At 35.9% G+C, this 23,567-nt stretch overlaps 2 protein-coding genes across 3 annotated transcripts; one reads left to right on the forward strand and one right to left on the reverse strand.

The window, feature by feature from the left end:
• Positions 1-330: 330 nt before the first annotated feature.
• Positions 331-7,196, forward strand: LOC133305312 (3-oxoacyl-[acyl-carrier-protein] synthase II, chloroplastic). 2 transcript variants are annotated; one of them, XM_061505484.1, is made up of 14 exons: positions 331-974; positions 2,226-2,431; positions 2,511-2,714; positions 2,942-3,052; positions 3,186-3,281; positions 3,434-3,479; positions 3,563-3,642; positions 4,365-4,433; positions 4,710-4,794; positions 5,866-6,020; positions 6,168-6,248; positions 6,344-6,403; positions 6,515-6,674; positions 6,761-7,196. In XM_061505484.1, the coding sequence occupies exons 1-13, from the start codon at positions 620-622 to the stop codon at positions 6,629-6,631; spliced, it is 1,665 nt and encodes a 554-aa protein (XP_061361468.1). In that variant the 5' UTR covers positions 331-619; the 3' UTR covers positions 6,632-6,674; positions 6,761-7,196. The 2 variants fall into 2 exon arrangements, with proteins under 2 accessions (XP_061361468.1, XP_061361469.1); XM_061505485.1 differs by having other exon boundaries at positions 6,857-7,196.
• A 1,404-nt stretch (positions 7,197-8,600) lies between these two features.
• LOC133305400 (uncharacterized) lies at positions 8,601-22,454 on the reverse strand. Its single transcript, XM_061505615.1, has 18 exons — positions 21,940-22,454; positions 19,343-19,862; positions 18,999-19,259; positions 18,660-18,751; positions 17,945-18,154; positions 17,467-17,868; positions 15,530-15,708; positions 15,282-15,375; positions 15,121-15,177; positions 14,738-14,878; positions 14,531-14,599; positions 11,606-11,719; positions 11,295-11,456; positions 11,064-11,192; positions 10,821-10,922; positions 10,667-10,746; positions 9,789-9,932; positions 8,601-9,455 (listed from the first exon to the last, which is right to left on the reverse strand). The coding sequence occupies exons 1-18, from the start codon at positions 22,429-22,431 to the stop codon at positions 8,876-8,878; spliced, it is 3,828 nt and encodes a 1,275-aa protein (XP_061361599.1). The 5' UTR covers positions 22,432-22,454; the 3' UTR covers positions 8,601-8,875.
• Between the last annotated feature and the right edge of the window lie 1,113 nt (positions 22,455-23,567).

Raw genomic sequence — 23,567 nt, forward strand, 5'->3', positions numbered from 1 at the left:
GTTATTCTCTCGGCAAAACAACAAAATCTTAATTTTCTTTATTTATTTATATCTCTATCTTCATTTTATTTGAATCTTGAACTGTTTAATGAATTAAATACAACTTTCAGATAACATAAAAAATATAACTAATACCAATCAAAAGAGGGGGTCAAATAATGTATAGTAAAATTATGTTATGTAAGCATATAAATTTGTTAAATCGTCAAAATTTTCGGAAATATCAATAAAGTAATTAAAAAATGGGATTATTATTATTATTATTATTTTCGTCGATGTCTCTGTCTCTGTCATTAGAGTAATAGAGAGAGAGAGAGCAGTGAACAGGAACAGATTGCAGAAAAGTAGCGTTGTCTTGGAACGGCTTGTGAGTATAAAGAGAGATCGAATGCATTTGTGAAGTTTCTTCCTTTATCATCATCATCATCATCAGCATCACCATATCTCTGAAACCCAAACGATCCATAACTTCATTCATCTATATATATGTTTCTCTGTGTCTCGTTTATAGTTTCCAACACTCTTTTTTCTTCTTCTTATTCTGAACCTTGATTAGTGTCCCTTTCTAATAATCACAACGTTCCTCGTTCTTTTCTCCATCTGGGTATTCACAATCTCCATGGCTACCACCACCTCTTCGCTCTGCACGTGGCTCGTGGCTGCTTGCATGTCAATCACGTGCGATTCTGACCGTCCCAGAACCCCATACGCTACTCTTCGCTCTTCCAAGAGGTCTCGTAGGAACAAGTTCTCCTCTGTAACTTGCCAATTCAACAGGGGCTTGATTTCCTCTATCTATGGATCCAGCATTCAGGGTCTCATGAACTCTTTTGAACCTTGCGATGATTACTACACTTCTAATAATCTTTCTCCTTTGGGTTTCTTCGGTGACAATGCTTTCTCCTCCCTCTTTGGATCCAAAACTGTTAATTTGAATCGCAGGCAGAGGCGTCTCAACCGAGTCACTCATTCTGGTAATTTTTTTGTTTGGTAATTGTTAGAGATTGTAAAATTGTGCCCTTTATTGGGTATATTTCTTCCTTCCCTAGTTGATTGTCAAATCTGGGTTCTGCCTTTCTGGTGATACAGGATGCGTTTTTCTGAGTTGTTCACTTGAAGCTTCTGCTTTTAGTTTGAATCTTTGTCTTTGGTTTTTTTGTTGTTTATTATGTGGGGTTGTTCGTTTGCTTGATTCTGGTTTAATTTTGAGGGTTGTTTTACCTGCTCTGTTGCTTCATTTGTTTAAGTAATTGATATTATCAGTACTCGGTACCCATGTGTCATTTAACTGGGTATAATTTGCCTTCCTATTATTTGTCGTAAGGATATGCATATGAACCATTCTAAAGTTTACACTGATTACTGATTAATCTTCTAATTGCCACTTTGTTGTTTTTGCAATTTCATGGAGGTTGTCATCATCTATACGGATAATTACTTTAAACAAGATAAACCTCTTTGAGCTTTCCCCCCCCTTGAAATAATAGTTCCACTTAAGATTCCTGAATGCTACCTATGGGCAACTCTCTGTTCCATTTTTGTGTGTGTGTGTGTGTTTCTTTTCATTCTTCTGTGTGTAAAATATTGATGTATTTTATGCCCTTATCATCTTGGTGGTATGTTAAAACATGAGGGGAGGAGGAATCTTAGTTGTTATGGATGCAAAATAGATAAATTCTGGCAGAAACTACATCGCAAGTGGTTTGGCTCCTAGATCTTCAGTATTTTTGACTCTCTGGACACATATACTGATGCCTCTCGCATACATGTAGCTGCTTGGTAGGGTCTGGTTCAGTGATCTGCATTGTTTTCATTTCTATGCAATGGATAGACGTTTAGGCTTGCTTTCATGTGACAAGGTTTCCTAGAATTTTTGTTGTTGTAGGTTTTTTGTAACCTAGTTTACTTAAACACGAGCATATTTTTTATTGGCTGGTGGTTGTATTCCTTGCTCAACATTAATGAGCACCTTTAGGATTATAATTCCTTGAAAAATTATAAAATACACGTGCATTACTTTTTTCTTAGTGGTAGACATTTACTTTCTTGCAAGGCTTATGGTATTACTTTCTTGAATGATAGGCATTTGCCTGCAATTTTGAACTCCAAAGCTGTGCTGATGTAGAAGAAAGCCAATTTATGAACATCATTTATGTCTCATTATTCATATTTTATCTTATAATTGCTGAGTGCTGACCTATGCCTTGGAATTGTAAAATTTCAAGGTAAAACAATGGCTGTAGCTTTGCAACCTGCCCAAGAGGTCACATCAATAAAAAAACCTCCTACAAAGCAAAGGCAAGTAGTTGTGACAGGTTTGGGTGTGGTTACACCACTTGGTCATGAACCAGATGTCTTCTACAATAATTTACTCGATGGTGTTAGTGGCGTAAGTGAGATTGAGACTTTTGATTGTGCTGAATATCCGACAGTAAGTTATATTTAATTCAAATTGTATTTCCAGTTATTGCCTGCTGTAGATTTTTGTTCTCAATATTTACTGTCTCCAGAGGATTGCTGGTGAAATAAAGTCTTTCTCGACTGATGGTTGGGTAGCACCAAAACTTTCAAAGAGAATGGATAAATTTATGCTCTATATGCTAACAGCTGGCAAAAAGGCCTTGGTTGATGGTGGAATCACTGAAGATGTAATGGATGAGTTAAATAAAGACAAGTGTGGAGTTTTGATTGGCTCAGCAATGGGTGGAATGAAGGTAACCTTGACTCTTGCATGTTGAGATTCAACAATTGAGTCACATTCAGTAGTTTGATTTTATATCTAGAAGCATCATAACATCTTTAAGAAGTTGTACCACCTGCTGGTCTTGTGGATTGAATTTATTGTCAAAAGCAATTCAAAATGGAGCCAGTAATCTATTATATTCTGCAATCTCATGGCATTGATTTGTTGACTATTTAGTTCTTCTTTTGTTTATTGCAGGTTTTTAATGATGCCATTGAAGCTTTACGAGTCTCATATAAGAAAATGAATCCTTTTTGTGTACCTTTTGCAACAACAAATATGGGTTCTGCCATGCTTGCAATGGATCTGGTCCGTTGAAATATATCTTGGGGCATACTGTGGACACCATAAATGGGTGTCTTGGTTTTTTGTCAAAAGCTTCTTCTTTTTCTGGCCATGTTGTCTTAAGCTTTTGATAAATGATTTCTTTTATGGATTGCAGGGATGGATGGGCCCAAATTATTCTATCTCTACAGCTTGTGCAACGAGTAACTTTTGTATATTGAATGCAGCAAACCATATCATTAGAGGTGAAGCTGTAAGTATTTTTCTGTTATACTTGTTCTTAGGATGGTGGATTTCTCATATTTTCTCCCTTTTGTTTTTGGGTGACAAAAAGTGTGGTTTAATGCCATTGCCATTTTATCAAAAGGTGCTAACAAATTTAATAAATATGAAATCTATCTTCAGGACTTGATGCTTTGTGGTGGCTCAGATGCTGCTATTATACCAATTGGTATTCTTTTGTTGCTCATTCTTTTTGGCTTCTGTGGAGTATCATGCATAAAACCAATATTAATCCAACAATCATTGGCGCAGGTTTGGGAGGCTTTGTGGCATGCAGGGCACTCTCACAGAGGAATACCGATCCTACCAAAGCTTCCCGCCCTTGGGATATTGTAATACTATAAAAATCCTGTTGCTTTTTATTTTTTATTGAAAATCAGATGAGTATGCCTTTGTCTTTTATAGTAATCTAGAGAGCTTTCTTTACTAAAACCTGTCACATTTTGAAGGTTCGTCACTCTACCTTGTGTATTGCAAAAATGTTTGTAAAATCAATCAGATGGTGTTTTGCACGTGGTTTACTTAAGGGAATCACTATTTTGGATATGAAAAGAGATTGGGCAGCTCTTTTACACTGTTTAGTTTTATAGGACTTTTGTTTTGCATCTTTGTATTGGTTGTTTTTTTTTTGTTCTGAGGATTCTTTATCCTCTATCTTTTGGTAATGTTTTCTTTTTCTATTTCTAATGTAACTTCTTTTGTAAAATCAAAATGTAAGAAACACCAAAAGTTGCATATTATTTGGATATATACCTTGGATATGAAAGACACCACTGGAAGTTTAAAAAGCAACACAAAATTAAAAACTGTGAAGGCATCTAATTTATCAGAACAAAGGACAATGAGAAATTCTGTTCAAATTCTTACCTATTGCATCATTTTTTATACTCATGAAACTTGAACTATTTTGGCAAAGCTATGGATATATGAATTGCAATAGTCAAAGACGCTAAAAGATTGCAGTGCTTGCAGTTTTGGTCTGTATACAAATCCTTTCCTTCATTTTGTCCTGCACTTGTCTACTAACCATCATCTTGTGGTTATGATATTACAGAATCGTGATGGATTTGTCATGGGAGAAGGGGCTGGAGTTTTGCTTTTAGAAGAGTTGGAGCATGCCAAGGTACTTCTGATTTGATCTAATAATTTGTGCACATCTTAACCTTGTGCCAGGACGGATATATCTTCTCCTTCAGTTCCTTCAAACAGTATTAGAACACTTGATGCAGCTGTTCCATCTTGTGTTGGGATTGTTCTTCATACATGTCGTTACCACTTCCTACTATTTATCATCTTAATTTTTATGTGACATTTATAAAATCATTAAATCAAATACATCTATCACTTTTGACATTATACCTAAGTTATTTCTCGAGTCATGCAATTTTTTACATTGCAGAAAAGAGGTGCAAACATATATGCAGAATTCCGTGGTGGAAGTTTTACCTGTGATGCATATCATGTGACTGAGCCACGTCCTGACGGTAAAACGTTCAATCTTTAGGGCTCTTTCTATTCATGCAGTCTTAAAAACATAAATCTTTTGCTGCCATGCCAATAACATTAGTATAATAGTATCTTGATGAGCATGATCTTGGTCTAGAAGTACATTATACTTGTTTAGGATCTCAGGAGAGAAACGTTAAATAAGACTAGTGTGTGTGTTCATTAAGAATTTATTTATATAATTAAAATTATATCTGGCATTTTCTTCTTGGTTGATATTTTTATTGATTACTTGTTGGAGTCTCTCTCTCTCATTTTCTAAATAAAAGAACTATAATAACTTAAAGCTGCATATCTTTAGGCTTAACTTTTATTGATTCGTATGTCTGTTTGAATGTTGGAAAATGGAACTTTTAATGTGAAGCTGATGCACTGTCTGGAATGCAAGTGCATCTTCTATTTGTGCATGTGATGTCCTAGAAAAGAAGGAAGGGGAAGCGGAAATGATTATAACCTTCGGTTTGTTTGCTCTCCATGGATGCAGTTTTCCCTTCCTTACAGCTATTCCTCTTTGCCAGGGCTTTTTGATAAATTTGTCTGTGAATTACATAATCAATGTTCATAGATAGCTGATTGAAACGGGAATCATTTGTCATTTGGCGTGCAATTACAGTGTGCAGTGACCATCATGTCTAAATTCTGATAAGGCATGATTTGAAAGAAAATAAAGAGTGTATGTATGCTTTTCTGGCCACGCTAATGTGGAGTTTCTGTATATAGGTTCATATATTGTAACTTATGTTTTTCCTTTCTGTTGTTACAAATTCTCAGTGTGATTGGAACTTTCCATACTCCATATTTATTATCTTAAAAAGTTTGGAATGTAATTACACTTTGATCATGAAAATTCCAGAATATTGAGAGATTAACTATATCATGCCACATTTTCTTTATGGTTTCAGAGTGATATTTTTTTTTTTCATATTGAAATAGCTTTTAAATTCTCATGGGCTTTGTCTGCAACACTTGGTGAATAATGATACTTAAGTTCCTGCAGATCATTCTCGGCTTAAGCTTGCACTTATGTTCCTTTATTTGATCTCAAACAGGGGCTGGTGTTATACTCTGCATTGAAAAGGCATTGGCTCAGTCTGGATTATCAAAAGAGGATGTGAATTACATAAATGCACATGCCACATCCACACCGGCCGGAGATCTTAAGGAGTACCAGGCTCTGATTCATTGTTTTGGTCAAAACCCCGAGGTAATTTCCTTTTACATATTATTATTACTAGTGTTCTCTTGCTAGCCAATTCAAAGGTAATTACGATTTCCTGCTCTTTTTAATTGTTTTAATTAATGCTGCTGCTTATCATATGTCATGCTTACCAAAGATGTTTTGTTTATACAGTTAAGAGTGAATTCTACAAAATCTATGATTGGTCATCTACTAGGGGCAGCTGGTGGTGTGGAAGCTGTAGCAACAGTACAGGTGAAAACTAATGAATCACTTGCGTATGAAATTTGTATAGAGCAGCTGAAGCTTTACAACTAAAAATTTCTGAGATTTGTTTTTCCTTAATGTAGGCAATTAGGACAGGGTGGATTCATCCCAACATCAACCTTGAAAACCCAGATAAAGGAGTGGTATGTTATTTGTTGCTGCAACATCGTTGCCTTTGTTGGAAACAGTGTTTGTGTCATATCATTAATAGTGTTTTAGATTATCTAATTTGGTGGATCAACAACAATAAACAGGATACTAAAGTGCTTGTGGGCCCAAAGAAAGAGAGACTGGAAATCAAGGCAGCCTTATCTAATTCATTTGGTTTTGGGGGTCACAATTCTTCAATCATATTTGCCCCTTACAAGTGAATCAGATTTCTCGGAGTTTTACTTTGCTATCATTATAAAGAAGGTATGTGAGTTAAAAAGGAGGTTATATCTTGTTCACTCTTTTCTTTGCTCCATTCCATTGTAAGTGTTTTTTACTCTATGTTGCAGTTGTTGAGTACCAAGGCAATGTATTGCATACTAACTATACTACTACTCTTTGGTTGGGTGAAAATATATGCGGTGTGGATTACTTGGTTGGATCAGTAACAATTTGAGAAACATTGTTGGAATGGGCCCTATGGCTATAGAATCAGAACGTTGAAGGATTGTCTGGTGCTCCTGGTGTGGGAGAGTGAGTATATCCACTGGCTATATACCCTTATCTTACCATGAATGGTTAGATTAGGAGTTGACCCTCTTTTGATGTAACCTTTTAACAACCACTTCGTTGGATATATAGTCTTTGTTTTGTTTCAATGTACACATAGACGCCATGGCTGGGCATTGCGACGTAATTAATTTTTTTGAGCTGACTCACCGAATAGGTTGTGTTTTTCACCGAAATTTACACCCTCGATATTCATTTCAATTTAATGAAGATTTTCTCCTTTGCAAAGTGGAACCGGCAATACATACATACGGCTTATGCGGGAATGAATTCTCTATATGAGGCAATTTTAGTAGTTAATAGAAAAAATTAACGATTATGTATGGTTGAGATTATTTCTAATATGACATGAGATCATGTGACGGAGGATCCAGACTAGGCTTTCGCCATGCAAAGTTATTTTGTCATAGCATTAGAGTCAAGCAGCATGAATTAGTATTATTCACGTCTACCAAGATTTAATATTCTAAAGCTACTAAGGTATATCTTCATACAGTTGTTTTCTGTCCATTTATTGGCTATTGGACCTCATAAGTCTTTGTAGGTTCAACAGATACCAACATTTGGCGGTAGCTATTACTATTTAATATTAAAATATAATAAATTAGTCATAAAAAATCAAAGTTGCGAAAGGTGAGGCTTTCCGATGCATTCGTATAATCCACTTTGTAGTCTACTATGATTATTATGATTTTGACAGGAGGTAGCCTAAATAACAACTTTCAGCCTGGTTAGAGGAAAAATAGACCTACTGGTGAATTGTTGGAGACTATCAGAGATGGACGTCTACCAACCAAGTCTGGCATATATTTGAAGTTTTTTTATTTTTTTTCCTACTAATGGGTTTCTCACTCCTGACGATTTGTAAATTCAGAGGTCACGGCTTACATGTTGATGCATCTTCGTATATAGTTCCCACTTAATTTATTGCTCCGTTCCCGCAGTATAATTGAATAGATATATATATATAAGGATAAAGTAGATAAGAGGTACCTTTTTATTTTAAGTAAATATCATTTTTATTTGTAAGTTTCTTATTTGAGAAAAATAAATTAAAAAATTATTAGTTCATCTTAAAATAATCACACTTGTATTTTTTAATTTTTTGTCGAATTTGAAATTAAAAAGAAATCACTCGAATAGGATGGATAAGTGGAAATGCAGGAGAGGTTAATGCAATCATTGGGCAGTGACCGCGGATTCACAGTGGATTAGAATTATCTACGAGACATGAGATAATAATCGATCATGTACCCGTGCACAAAAGTATAAAAAATGTTCAAATATTTGCTAGCTATGTTTGATAAAATTGCACCTCCACATAATAATCACCAATGGGAGAGCCAACGTCGCACCCGTGCACCCCTTACCAGAAAGTATCACAATGTCGGACATGTAAAATATTTTACACAATCTCAATAATTTGAAATGCAAATTGCTTCCATTGGAATCACAAAGAAATCAAAGTACGCATAATCCAAAGTTGAAGACAATAAAATTTAACCAATATTTAGCAAGTTAAATGCGCTACAAGATGAACGAAAAAAGTACATTAGAATTTAGAAATCGTGTAAAAATAACAATATATATTATTTCATCATATTATTTAATTTAAGTCGTATAAAAAAATTATCTGAGAGATTCCATACTTGTATCAACCTATCGTAAAGGAATTTCTGTGATCCACCTTTAGTGAGTACTAAAAACAGAAAACAGTACAACTGATTTCATAAAGAAAACAAAACTGCAACCAAAAGCCCTCTTTTCTCTCTCATCAAATAAATATATGAAAATAAAACAGTACATTATATTTGATTTAACTTAGACCTACAACTCACAGGAGCATCAAAATTGGTACTGCAAATTCATGACATATCAATATAAGCTGGCGGTACTTACATCTTCTTTGGCTTGCCGCTTTTCTTTTGAGTTCGTTTTAGTTTCGAACTCTTAAGGGACAGCACACCTGAGGCACTCTTGCCTTCAAGCTCTTTACTCATCTTTACAACACTAGCCATACCTTTTCTTGCAGTAGCCCGCTGCTGGGGTCGACGACTCATCATTTTCCGATCAAGTGGCCAATATGCATAAGGTTCAAGTTTGTCTTTCCTCTTCAGATCTCCACCTGCTTTCTTGCTCGCATATTCCTTCCCTGTGTAAGCCCAACCAGAGTCTGATGTTTTTCTCCGCTTCTGGACTTTAGTTCCAGACTTAGCAGACAAGTGACTATCAGGCTCACTCCGACAATCAAAATCAGAATCGGCAGATTTTTCATTTCTCTGTTCTTCCTCACGGATAATCAAGCGTCCTTCAGAATCTAACTCCACCTCATCATCTAACATTGACTTTCTTTTGAGATTCTCGGATGATCTAAGAGCTGACCTCGTTTTCTGCCGATCAAGCAAATCAAGTGGCTCATCATCAGATTGGTCAGACAAGTGCTCGGGTAAATTCTTCTTTAGTCTGATATTGGGCCTAGATAGAACAAGCAAGACCAATGTTAGTCAAAATTGATTTTCATAACAAACATTTCTTACTAGGATATATTCTAAATTACTCCGGCATGGATTGCAGTCATCAATCAAATCATTCAAGATGATCGATCACTGCCAATTTATGTACTACAATCAAACACAATTTTTCTTTAAAAAAAAACCTAGATAATCGGAAAATATAAGTAAATCCAAGAATATGGACTCTCGCCACATAAATTACAATTAACAAATTCAAGCAACATTGCAATTAGCAGCAAACCGATCCAGCCAGTCTTGAGAAGAATGGAAAAATTAAATGCTACAGCTTGCTTACCTATATGAAGATGCTGCTGATTTGATATGTAAGGAAGACTTGCTCCGTCCAGAAATTGTCTTGGCATTCAGGTATTCTGCATCACTATTGCCACTATCTCCATCGAAATCCGAGAAAATTTTTGTATGATTCCACATACTCTGCCTGAAAAACAAATTATTATACTAGACCGATGCAACTTAAGATATGGCTTGCAATTTCAACATATCACAATATTAACTAAAATAAAATGATTAGGGCTTTAATAAGTCGTATCAAGAAAATTTTTGTAGAAAATTGCTGGTTCGCCCCCGGGGCATAAGCGCAGCGGAAAGGGTTGAAGCCCTAAGGTCTTCGTGGCAGCAATGCACCAAAGTGCCCGGGTTTGATTCCTGCCCTGCGTGCACATCCCGCGATTTACATCCTCTCACGATTTACATCCTCTCAGGATTCCCAAGGGCATGGGCTTGAGGGGCGGCGGTGATGGGCCGTAATTCAAAAAAAAAAGAAAAAAGAAAATTGCTGGTTCACTTTTCTAACTTCTCACTGGACATGAAAATTAGAAGTTTACTTCTTGAGTTCCATATACACACTATACTTGAATATACATGTAAAATGCTAATACATCAAAACGCACAAGAGGTAGATATTCCAAGTCTTCTCAGAATGAGGCTTTAGGTATTCAAATCTCAAAATGAGGGTGAGTCTTGGAGTGGCGGTAAAAATTGCTCCTTGTGACTGAAAACTCACGAATTCAAGTCCAGAAAATAGCTTCTTTGCAAAAATTGCAAAGGTATGGCTGCATAATATCAACTCTCACCCCTACCCTTTGTTTATGTTCCTAATAAATAATAATGCAAAAAAGATAAAAAAAAATAAAAAATAAACATGATTGTTACCTGGACGTAGTTGCTTTTGAGAGATGAGATCTAGTTTCCTCAGATTTAGCACCTCGGTTCCTCTCTCTCCGCTCCTTGATCTGTTTCAAAACTGGGTTGAAAATCCTAGCAAGACTTGTACGAAAAATAATTATTAGAATGCTATTCAACAGACCTTCCGTATGTTGGAAAGAAGTTTCATATGCTGTTCAGGCATGACGGCTTTAACAGCCTCCAGTCCACATTTTGTGACAAGCATTTCCAAAAGAAGTTTAACCTGAAAAGAATTTGAACCTCACTGTTTACAATATGAACAAATAGCTTCAATACTGAAACAACAGCCATCCACAACAAATCAATGAAATTGCATCTTTTTTTTTTTGTAAAAAAGAAGATGGCATAAGATAATCAAAACAACCTTTGCTTTAAAATGATTTTTGGTGTTGTCTTGCCACTTCAACAAGCCCTCTACCATGTTCCTCAGGTGCATTTGCAGACCCTCCGCTTGTGATTTGGCTACTAATACCTTTATCAAACCTAGATTAGCCTGCATCATGAAGTAACAGAGACACTCAATTAGCAGCTGAAGGATATAAAATTAATTCAGTCAGCAATGCATTTAACCAATAAAATAGACAAGGAAACAAACCTTAATTATCTCTTTATTTTTTCTTTGGAGGAGAAGAAAAGTTGACGGGAGCAAGCTGAAGGCAGTCAAAACAAGATCAGAGAACTCATAAGCCAAACGAGCCAAACCTTTGGCTGCTGCACTTATCATATGTGGAGTTTCCCCAGCAAGGCCTCCAGCAACCTGAGCTCACAAAAGAACACAAAATAAAAATACCTTATATGGGCAACCTATAAACCATACATTGTTCAACAATTGTGAGTTCAAGATCATATCAAATCAGACCACAACCAATGAACATGTAAAGCACGAACTTTAAATTTGATATTTACCATGTTAAAAAATTGATACAAGTTTTCTCTGTTCCCACCTTTGTCCTCATCCCCAAATGCATGGCCAATTTCAACGAGAATTTCATAAGCCCTGTTCCTGGTTTTTTTATTAGCCTGCAAGGATCAACATCACTCTTTCAAATTAAGCACCACAAGAAACTTATGCAGGAAATTTAGAAGCTATTGACGGGCAAAAGCAATGTCCACGACAAACATCTTTTATTCTCTTCCCAACACTATATGAACACTATGATTACAATCACATAAAAAAATAACCACCAACATCTTATTGCCGTAAAAAACACTAGAATAGCCACCCCATCCCATAAAAAAGCTTAATTCAGAGCTGTGCCCAGTAAAAGTATTGTATTTTATGGTTGTATATACAAAGACCAAAAAAATACTAAAAAAGCAAAGACAGAAAAAGATAGTAAAAAAGGCACAAGACAAAAGAATATCAGAAAATAAGGAAAGCAAACACAATTAGAAGTTTAAACTAGGAATTTTAAGCAATAATATAAGAAACTAAAATAGTAGCTTTTTAGAATTAATTTTAAGGAAAGGAACCAATACTCATTAACAGACACATTTGGCACATGGTTGCAACAGCAGCACATGATGATAACTAAACCACAGCTCTCATGATGTTGAGAATTGCACAATATGATAAGCAGACAACTGTGAAAAAACTTACTCACTAAAAACATAAAACATACACTCGTCAAAATGACAATACCTCCAAGATGGTTCTGAACTATTAACCTAAGCAGAGCTATTATATCTGACCCAAAAGCTGAATCTCCAGTGGTACAAAGTTTCTCAAAGGACTACTTGATCCCTTGATCAATCCCACTCATGCTGCTTTGCATAAACTTCAGATTACCTCACCCCCCACAAAAAAAAAAAAAAACTACATATTCAACAGCTCTGCTCCTTGTCAGTAAAACCAATCAGAATAAGTAGACTAACAGTTTCTTTTATCAAAATATGAGTTGCTGATTAGCAATCCTCTTGGCCAGCCATCTGCTGCAGGCCACCACAGCTATAAGTAACAGCAGCCACTAAACTGAAGGCAGACAAGGCTTATTGAGATAGATAGTCCCACATTGATTGGATGGGCAACTAATAAAGCCTTTATAAGGCCTTGGGCACTCCCACCCTTTGAGCTAGCTTTTGGGGTGGTGACCTCAAGGTTCTTAACATGGTATCAGAGCCTCACCGTCCCCCGCTTTAAAGTGGAATTAAAATAAATAAATAAATAAAAAGCACAAGGTAAACCAAAAATTGGGCCTGTGCAATTCCACGCTTCTAGCCTAAAAAGGCTCTTGCGTGAGGGGGCGTATTGAGATATATAGTCCCACATTGATTGGATGGGCAACTAATAAAGCCTTTATAAGGCCTTGGGCACTCCCACCCTTTGAGCTAGCTTTTGGGGTGGTGACCTTAAGGTTCTTAACAAGGCTGACCAGCCTTCCCATTCAAAGAAAAGATATACATCAACATCAACAACACCTTTAACCCAAGCTAATTGGGGTCAGTGGTAGATGAACCTAATGATAGATACCGAAAAGAGAAAAAAGAAAAAAGAAAAAGGTTAGGACGGGGAAATAAGATAAAAGAAAAGAAGGAGGGGGGCATGAAGACTAGAAGGACTAAAAAAAGACCATCTGGAACATAGGGATAACAACAGGTCTAACCTTTCACCCTGCTTATAGCTTTTCTCCATTCCTTCCTAAGACACACCGTCCGCCCATTTATATCTCACTCCATTAAGTCTTGTTTAACTACCTTTCCCCAGGTAAGTTTCGGTTTACCTCTACCTCTCTTTGTGTCGAACTCTTGATAACAAACTTTTGTTTTTACGAGATCATCCAGTGGTTGTCTCATTATGTGCCTAAACCACCTCAATCAATGTTCCCTCATCTTTTCAGTCACCGGTACTACTACTACCTTTCATCGAATATCTTTATTTCGTATCTTATCCATCCTCGTATAACCACACATCCACCTTAACATCCTCATTTATGCTACTCCCATTTTATGCTCATGTTGCCTATGTGCTGGCCAACATCCAGCTCCATATAACATTGAAGGCCTTACTAGTGTTCTATAGAATTTTTCTTTTAGCTTAAGAAAAATTTTGCGGTCACACAAAAACCAGATATACTCCGCCATTTCATCCATTCAAAGAAAAGATATAATTGATAAAAAAAGGAAATAGAGAAGGGTGATGCTACAGAAAGCTCAAGTTTACAAGCATTCAAATTTTCGCCTAGCTGCCACTTAAAAAAAAGCAAAAATTTAAATTTAAAAATAAATAAAGAAAAACTCAGCCATATGGGCTAATAGGTAGTTTGAGCTCGAACTCTTATACACTCAAGGGTACAGTAGAGAAATCCAAAATATAAACAGACAGACGTCCTATTAGGAGCCATCTGTGCTTGCAGGAATCTCAGAGGACTATGGGTCTGCTTGATATGCAAAGATCACCAAATTGACAGGACTTCATGGTATTGTAAGTTCCTGAATTTATTTCCTAAATGCCATCATTTTGGAAGTTGACTGTGGCACACGGAACATGCAATAGTCATGTTGCTTGTCTCACACGGGCAACACAAACCTCAAAACACTACAAAGTTTATATTGTGGGAATTTGGTTTCCCTGCACAGCATGCTATTGTATGTGCAATAGTGGAGCGCTAATTAACAACAATGAATGAACTTATCAGAAAATTCCGGCTTGGATCATGAAAGATCCTAGCAAAAAGCCCAAGTACACCCCTCCAACACACAAAAAATTGCATGGACACTCAAGAAATGTGCCAGCTCCGGAAGAAAAAACCCAGCAGAGCCAAAAAAAATGCTCCATGTAAAAAGGCAACAAAAACTGCACAACTACAATGTTTCCACAATACAATATATTACCTCTTTAAGAGCAAGTATTATTTCAGTAAGGAAAGAACCAACAATTTCGGGCCAGTGCTCCAAATTGTCCTGCAGGCAGAGCATAATTTCAGATTTTTTGTGCTCATACTAGATTATATGTCAATATTCTACAACATATCAGATGCATCATGACAAAAACATGCCTCAATGTGACAAACATGGAAACAAAAGCCCAGCATTGAATACCTTTGATTTCGAGACATGGATTATTAAGAAGTAAAGGCAATCAAGTCGGTGACGTTTGGCAGAAAAATGACACGAAGGAAGAATCTCAACCATTAGCTGAAGCAGTTCCGCAAACTTCGATGAAACAAAACTATCTGACCTCTGTCAAGAATAATCCAAAGAGAAAGACAACGTACTTTAATGACAAACGAGAAAGGTATGCTAATTAATAAAAACCAATCAACAATATTCATACCCATGACACCAAAAACAGTGATTGAAGCATTTTGGATAGGAAGTTGCAATGTGAAAATTTTATGAGATGAAATGACTAAATTAATATGAACATGTTTTGAAATTTTTATGTTAACTGGAAAATCAACTAAAATGAAGTAGCGAAATACCCTGAGAATGTTTGAAAGGACTTTGTACGCCTTCTTCTGCATGACACCTTCAACATCCTGCAAATAATAATAGCTATAATCATCCTAACTTTCCTACATTAAAAAGGGGATTTAGAAATTCCTTGCAAAGAACAAATCTACAATATATATCTCAGTCAAACCTGCAATGCCGGCTTTATTGCTTGAAATAATAAATCAATGTCTTCCGCATCTAAACCAGGCAACAGTGAAACTGAAAAATCAATAAGCCGCACCCTAGGAAAAAAAAGAAATTCTTTGAAATAAATGCAGATAACCAATATGAAAATAAGATAATTTAAGTAAAATGCAGGTGCTACAGATTAAAATAATTGACAACTTTACAAAAAAAACTTAAACACAAGGGAGGGAAATAGATTATTATCTACACCTGAAAACTGATGGAGACACATTATTTGATGCATCATCAATCTTCATAGAATGAAAACTTTTTGAATTGTCTACTTTGCTGGCCTTTCGAGTGCATTTGTAAAGGTTCCACATTTTCTCCTTGAATAAACTGCGCACATCTGCTTTATCTGCTATAGATGCAATATCACCAATTGTGTGCTGTAAATGGAGGGAAATCCATCACTATAAACTTACTAGCACAAGTTAAATGTAAAATGTAGCAAAAAAGGACCAATTCAATTCTCAACTCTCAAGTAATAAACATAAGTTTAAAAATTAGAGCAGATCTGTTAGTGAAAAGGATACAGTAAACAATGAAATATTAATATGTCCAAGAACATGTCTATAGGACAAAATTTTAACGTGCTTTCTGGGGGGTAGGGGTGGAGGTGGGGGCAGTGTCCCTTAAACTTCCAGAGAAATCTCACTGGCAAATATTGCCCATACATCAAAACCTAGACTTTAAAGCAGCTACCTCTCAATTAAAAAATGTCCAAGGAATGAAAACAGCTGCCACTCGTGAACATTTCCAAAAATACCATAAGTCTAATCAAATATCTGTGAGCTGCAGTTGCCTTAGACTTCTTGGACTTGCATATCTATGCAATATCTCCTTATTGCAGTCACAATTGAAGACTTGAAACTTGAAAGAACACTTTTAGAGCTTACTGATCTTATCACGGAGAACTAATGATCAATACAAGTCAATAAGAACCTCAAGCCCACATAATCACTCTTCAACTTTTTTAGTTAAATACAAATATTATTTAAAAGAAAGGAGAGTACACACACACACACATATATATAATAGGGGAAGGATCAACTTTCACCAATATAAGAATAACAAGTCTTTCCCTAAATCTTAGTCGTTGATCTACTTGCATTTAACGGCTCTAATTTATTAGTCATGTGAACCGTTAAAAGCAAGTGATATCAACAACTAAGATTTAGAGTGTTAATTGCCCAGGTGTAAAATGATTCTTCCACTATATAATATATTTACTTAAATCATGACTTGAACTTATTGCCAGGGCACATAAAGTGAGTTCAGACAATGGTACACATACAGAGCTGTGTCCAAAGCACAAAATGCTGATGAGAATCATTTCTCTGACAGTGAGCAACATATATACCCAAGGGGGGCATTTGTTTCAAGGAACAAAAATACATTCCCAGGAATGATATTTCCAGCAAACACTATGACCATGAATGTTATTCTGGGTAAATTCAAGAACATGTTTGGTTAATACTTAAGAAACCAACATCGACATCACATTCATCCCACACAAATTAAGGTCGGTGGTCAAACAGATTGGAGAAAGAATAAGGTTGAACTTTGAAGGAAGTCAGAGTGAATCTTAATGGTTGGCAGGTTCAAGATAACTTCTCTTCCCAAGGGGAAGTAACATACCCACCCCTCATCACAGAAATAAAAGCAAGCAAAACATGGGCATGCTACTTTCCGGGGAATCAATAATGCCCAGCAGTATTTTTTTTAAAAGCTTGTCCTAAACATGCAAATGTCATATTCACTTTCCCAGGAATAACTCTACAAACCTTGAAATAAACACACACTAACTCTTTGTTGCCCAACACAGTAATTGGCACAGGACATCAAGGGCCACAACCAAATTACATATAATACGTAAATCCAACGACAATTTCATGGTAAAAGTTATATCAAGATTTAGAATTAGTGAATAACAATAAAAGATGAAACATATTCTCCAGACAATAAAAGAATGAATATCACATGTAGGCAGCAGAAAACAAGGAATCATTAGAGAGCAATGACTACAGAATACCAAACTCTAGTTTTATGCTGTGTCCAAATACATGCTCAAATAAGGGAGGCATACATTCTGCTTAACTAGTATACATCGAAGCAACTATTCCCAATTTATTTAGTTTTACTACCTGCAAACAACCACCATCATCTTTCGTAGAATTCAGGAATACTTCTGACAGATCCTTTAACAAGTTCCTTGCAGATGACTTCAGCACAAACAAATTGTCTGTTGCAACCTGTTGAGAATAACGGACAAAAACTTGTTCTTTGGCCATATCTTGCCCAATATAATCATTGTCATTTGCATCCACAATGTTCTTGTTTTGCTGAATCAGAAGCTGCAAACTAGTGCATATTATTCCGCGAATATCAGGTTCTTCTTTTAGCTTATCACGTAAATGTTTCTCCAGATCCACGAAACTTTCAGCAGTGTCTGAAGGATAGTTGCAAAATGAAGGCAGCAACGACCACAAAGAGTACATAAGTGCATCAGCATTCCTAGACGACACCATCAGTCCTTGCTTCTCAAGCTGTAAAAAGTACAAAGTAAGAAATGAATACCGTGCAAAAGAATAATATTGCACCCCACAATAAAATGTTTCATACCCTTCGAGCCTTCTCCCTCAAACGTTCAATCATAGTCAGAATTTCTTCTGTAAAATAGGTTAAAGATGCACCAACAATATACTGTTTTAGAATTGGAAAAAGCCAAATATTTGCATCAGATAAATCTTCAGCTTCCAAATTCAGAGGTATAAGGGACAACAAAGTTTCAGGTCCCATTGCATTAAGAGCTGATCCAAAGCATTCATGCAACTGCACATTGTAGAATGTTATATATTAGAAATTTGTTGCACATAAAAATTATAAGATAGGACACGTTCCGAATCCTCTACTAACAACCAACTTATTGGTAACATTAACTAAGAAATGAACAAAAAAAAAATTAATGCACTCAAATTCTTCACTTATTGAAAATATGAATCAATAGAAATTCAATTCGCAGCTCTGGACAGCTATATTTTGTTATTGACTAATCATACAAGCATCGTTGATCAATAGCAATAAATGTCCCTGTTAATACATACAAGCATCATTGACTAATCACCTATCTACTTTGGAATCTTCAATATCATAATGGAAGTCATAAGACATCCTACTTTTTACAGGTTAGCTCATCTGAGAAACTGTTCAAAATTGGGGGAAATGGTCCTGGCATGGAAAACAGAACAAATCCGAGCTCATTGTATAAGATTCTGAGATCTACATTAATATTGCCCAGCAAAACTATATGAAAGTATGATAGAAAAGTTAAGTAGACCTGTTTCTTAAAGGGAAAATCTTCATCAGGTAGCTTCTGCATATCTTCCAAGTTTTTGAGTATTCCTCTCATAAAATAAGGAGAATAGTTTCCTGTATTATAATAGCAGTAATCTCAAAAATCAGTTACAAGCAGTTCACACCACGCTATCATTTAAAGAATGAGTTACAAAGAGACAATAAGTGAGAAGATAATACAGAAACCAGAAGAAGGGACCACACAAACTTTTAGATAATTAAATCATACTATAAAATATGATACTTCTTGACAATGACTAACCAACAAATTATATAAGTCAACGCAAGAAAGCAGAACAAGACTTGACAGCAATCAAAATACCTAATTTATGAAACATAGCCGAAATAACTTGAAATACTCTGTCCCAGACAGCATTATAGTGATAATCAAGTAAGCTCTCAATAGTTGCACAAATTTTTTCAATTATAGTTGGCCCTGACCTCCTTGACTCCCTGTTTTCACTCAAAGTGATCTGATCCACTCCCTGTTTAATCAAACTTTCATCAATACAAGAATTTATAATGCTCTTGAGTGAATCTGTGGCCGCGTATATGGCCTCTTCATGTTCGGATGCCAAAATATCTGCATATTAAAAAGTGAAAAGCATACTTCAGTAAAAAAGGAAACCATATGCACAAACACAACAAATTTCTAATATTTCTTACCTTTGAGAGCGTTAAAGATAATGGGGAGCTTAATTACACATATTTGCCTGTTAAGAGAATAAACTTTATTCATTCCAGCATCAAGCAAGCGAGCAGTAAATGTCATTCCATCTCCAGACATCTCATTTGATGTGATATTAAGAGCCAACGAGCTTAACAAATCAAGTAGTGTTTCAGGGTAAACTTCTGATGTTGGGTGAAGACAGAGAAAATTCAAACCGTCTGTTATGCGCCTTGTGACTAGGGGTTGACGCAGATCCAAGAGAGTTTTGAAGTACTTAAGAATGCTGGTCTTGTATTTCAGTGACAAAAAAGGAAGACATTCTTTCAAGGCATCAAGAATATACAGAACCTGTTGTGCTCCTGTAGTTCCTTCACCTGCATTTGCATTTGCTCCACCCGCAAGCAAAAGAAACCTTTCGAGTTGGTTTGTGACTCCTTCGCTTGCAGATGCCAGTAGTGAAGAATTTTGAAAGTTTAACAAGACATCACGTAGACACAAATGAGATTGTCTTCTGACCTGTTGAAAGCTCTAGTTAGCGAACAATATTCAATTATGTACCGTAGTTTAGCAAGCATTCTATGTCATTCATCAGGACCAGAAGCAGTCATGCAGAAAACTGATCAGAATTCATGTAACCTTCCACCAAAACAACGATCTTCCCCCTGTCCCTGTAGATCCTCTTCTCCCACTTAGAGTTTAAAACGAATAACAATTGTTACACCATCTCAACAAATAAAAACAGCACAACTTGTCCAAATTATTACCAACCTATCTTGGGCTCTATTCAGAATATTAAGGATGAAGACCAAAAATAAGGAAGGAAGGAAAGAAAAAACATGACACCAATTCCAAAATGTCTCACTTTGAAAGATGATAGGAACCCAATAATGAAGGCTTAGTATAAAAAGAAGTACAGGGGATCACTTGCCCATAAACATGCTGACACAGCAAAGAATATTCCCAAGATTGTTATTGGGAAATCAGTTGAGGTTTGGAGGGAAGGATGTGAATCAACATAGAGTGTGCTAGTTAGGGGTGTAAATGGGCTAGGCCGGGCTACAGGGGCCTACAACCTAGCCTATATTAGGTTAGGCTTAATTTGTTACAAATAGTAAAATAGAACAGGCCTAGGCTTTAAAAAAACCTATTTAGAAAATAGGTCATAGTCTTTTTTGTACATATCATGCCTATAAACTTACAGGCCGGCCTATATCATATTATTTATTTTAAATAAAATAAATAAAATTATTATTTTAATAAATTTGAATAATAAAGTAATATTATTTTAGTTATTCTTTTAATTATTGAATGTTTAATAGGCTTAAACAGGCTAACAAGCCTATGCCGAAGCTTTTATTTTTTAAATATAGTTCAGGCCAGACTTGTAATTAGGAGCTTACACAGGTTAACAGGCCAGGCCAGACGCATTTTAAAGCAGGCTTGACCTATTTAAGTCAGAGCCTAGCCTAGCCTATTTACACCCCTAGTGCTAGTATAGTTAAATAGAGGAAAGAAGGAGTAAGGGAGGTACCTTAAAGAATTGGGAAGGTTCGGGAATGGACTTTGGGAGAGACAGTTGCCTTTCTAAAGCTACAGGAATACCGTGGCTATTTCCTTTTCAAGCTTATGTTAATCTGTAGTTGAATTTCTGCAATCTTGTGGCAGAATTCATTTCTTTCCTTTAATTTCAGTATTGTTGAGTTCATCGTAATTTCACTGGTTTCTTATTGGAAATAAGCTATCAATACAATTATCTCACTGTTTCTTGTGTTATCTGTCATTTTGGAACTTGAATCCTAACAAAAGATCATGCCAAAATTTGAAGCTTTCTTCTTCTTCTTCTTTTAATTATGATGGTGATGGTGATGGTGATGGTGGAAGATTGAACACTAGGCAGGGCCAAACCAAAGGCAATGTACAATTTTATTACAGTACAATCAACCAAGTTTAATGATCCTACGAAAACGGAGACATCACTCTCAACAATAACCTATAACATAGTCTCGTGCACCACAAAAATCTCCAATTTTCCACTAGTCATCAAATCAATTGCATAGCAATTGCCTTTAACACGCTCCAAAGTCCAAAAGATAAATTCAAATATGTCAAACACAATCAAAATTCAGTTTTACATTTTAAGAAGCTTTTCGTTTTAATAGGTTAATTCTTTTATATTTTTTAGAAATAAACTCTTCTCATAAGCTTAGAATAAACGACCAAAGAATGAGCTACTTTGTACTAGGATGATATACGATGAAAGCGACCCTCGTGAACTATCCACACGGACTTCAGTCATATTAAAATCAAATCCAAGTAATACTTATCTTAAAATCTTTTATAGAACAATCATTCTGGGTCAGGGCTAAACATAAAATGTTAATGGTCCTCACTAATGATTGAAAACGGAAGGAAAAAAAACACAATGAAAAGAAACCGTGAGAATTCAGGATTACTTTAAAATAAAATAAAAATAAGAACCCAGGAATCACTTTACTAGAACCAAAGGGAACCATGGGACTTTATCCCGTATTGCAAAATCGTAATGGGCAATTGCAACCTCGATAAAAAAGAAGCAAGTAAAAAAGAAAAGTACCTTAGGTCGTGAATCAGTAAGCAATCCCAACAAGACGTTGAACAAGTTAGACACATCAGACCAGCAGACACTATCCCTGATGAACAACAAATGCGAAAGGCACTTCAATCCGGAAATTACTGCACTCTCCGCAACCGACTGAGAGCGGATAACTCGAACCAAGAGCTCCGACAAGAACTCTCTCTTCTTTTTCAACACAGCGACGGGTACTCTGGCAATAACGAGGGAGAGGATGGTGAGAAGTGCGTCGATGGCGTGGTTGGGAGGGTTGGGTTCGGATGCGATGCGGTCCAGAGAAGAGCATGCGGCACCGAAGTAGGCTACGGGGGACGAAGGTAGATTGTGGTCTTTGAGCTCCTGAGACATAGCGCCGATGACGGCGCATAGGTGCTGGTGGCTTTCGCTCGTGGAGTTGGCGAAGCGAGAGAGGATTGAATTGCAAAAATCATCGTTCGCTTCATGAATGGAGAGTGCAGGTTCATCCATTTCCATGGCCGATAAAACCCTAGCTAGTAGTTAGCTTCCACGACAGCAGAGGTTTATGAAGAGACTGGTTTATTATTATTAACTCTTTTCTATCTACCCGGGAAATATTTGTTATTGGGCCTCTCGGCCCAGTCCAGAAAGAAACATTGGGCCTCTCGGCCGAAACACTCTTTATTCCATATTTGGTTTAAAATAGAAAGCACAAAAAAGGAGGACCAAGGACTGGACAAGACTCAAAATAACTCTCAAAAATACACCCAGGAGAACAAATATGTAAAAACCTATAATACCCCTACTCAAGGAATCCAAGACATACCATACTACTCATCGTTACAACGTGCTCCCTGCTATCTCATGTATACCGGCGGAGCCATGTTTTGTCAATCTCGGTTCGGGTTAAATTTTAACAAATTATATTTATTGTGTATAATTATATAATTAATTATAATTTAGTTTAGTTAAAATTATAATTTGACTCGGACTATAATTTGACCTTATCTAAAGTTTACAATATTTTTGATAAAAAATTTATGCAAGTTATATTAAGTTATGTGTTCAATTTTCACTTATATAAAAAATATATATATATATATATATTTAGTAAAATTAAAAAATATTTAATAAAATTATAATTGTTCTTAATACTGTCTACTCATGTGCTCTGTATTTAATATAATTTAAATATATTATAATATAAACTAACTAAAATTAAAAAAAAATACATATATAATTTTTTGATCTAAACTTAAGTTGAAATCCGACTCCGTCAGTGTAATACCTTCATTTTCAAAAGAAGTTACGGTTATTAAAAACCCACCCTGACCCTCCATTCTATCCAAATTTCATTCGAAACTCCAAAACCCATCCAGATTGATTCTACACACAAGAAGTCAAGGATTGTGGGGTTTGTTAATCTGATCCACGCAAAAATGGGTATATGTAGGGATGTTCGCGGTCTGGATTTGATCGGTTTTAGAAGCAAAACTCATCCGATTTAATCCTTTCGGTTTAATCATGTAATCATCCATTCGATTTAGATTTTTTTTCAAATCCGATCCGATTCAATCCAATTTTTTTCGGTTTGGATTGGATCGGTTTTCGGTTTTTTGAATATCCTAAAATTAGTTTCATGATTATTGTGC

The sequence above is a fragment of the Gastrolobium bilobum genome, unplaced genomic scaffold (genome assembly GCF_033153095.1).
Source record: "Gastrolobium bilobum isolate Gb01-03AN ecotype WA unplaced genomic scaffold, APGP_CSIRO_Gbil_v1 utg1221, whole genome shotgun sequence".
NCBI lineage: Eukaryota > Viridiplantae > Streptophyta > Magnoliopsida > Fabales > Fabaceae > Gastrolobium > Gastrolobium bilobum.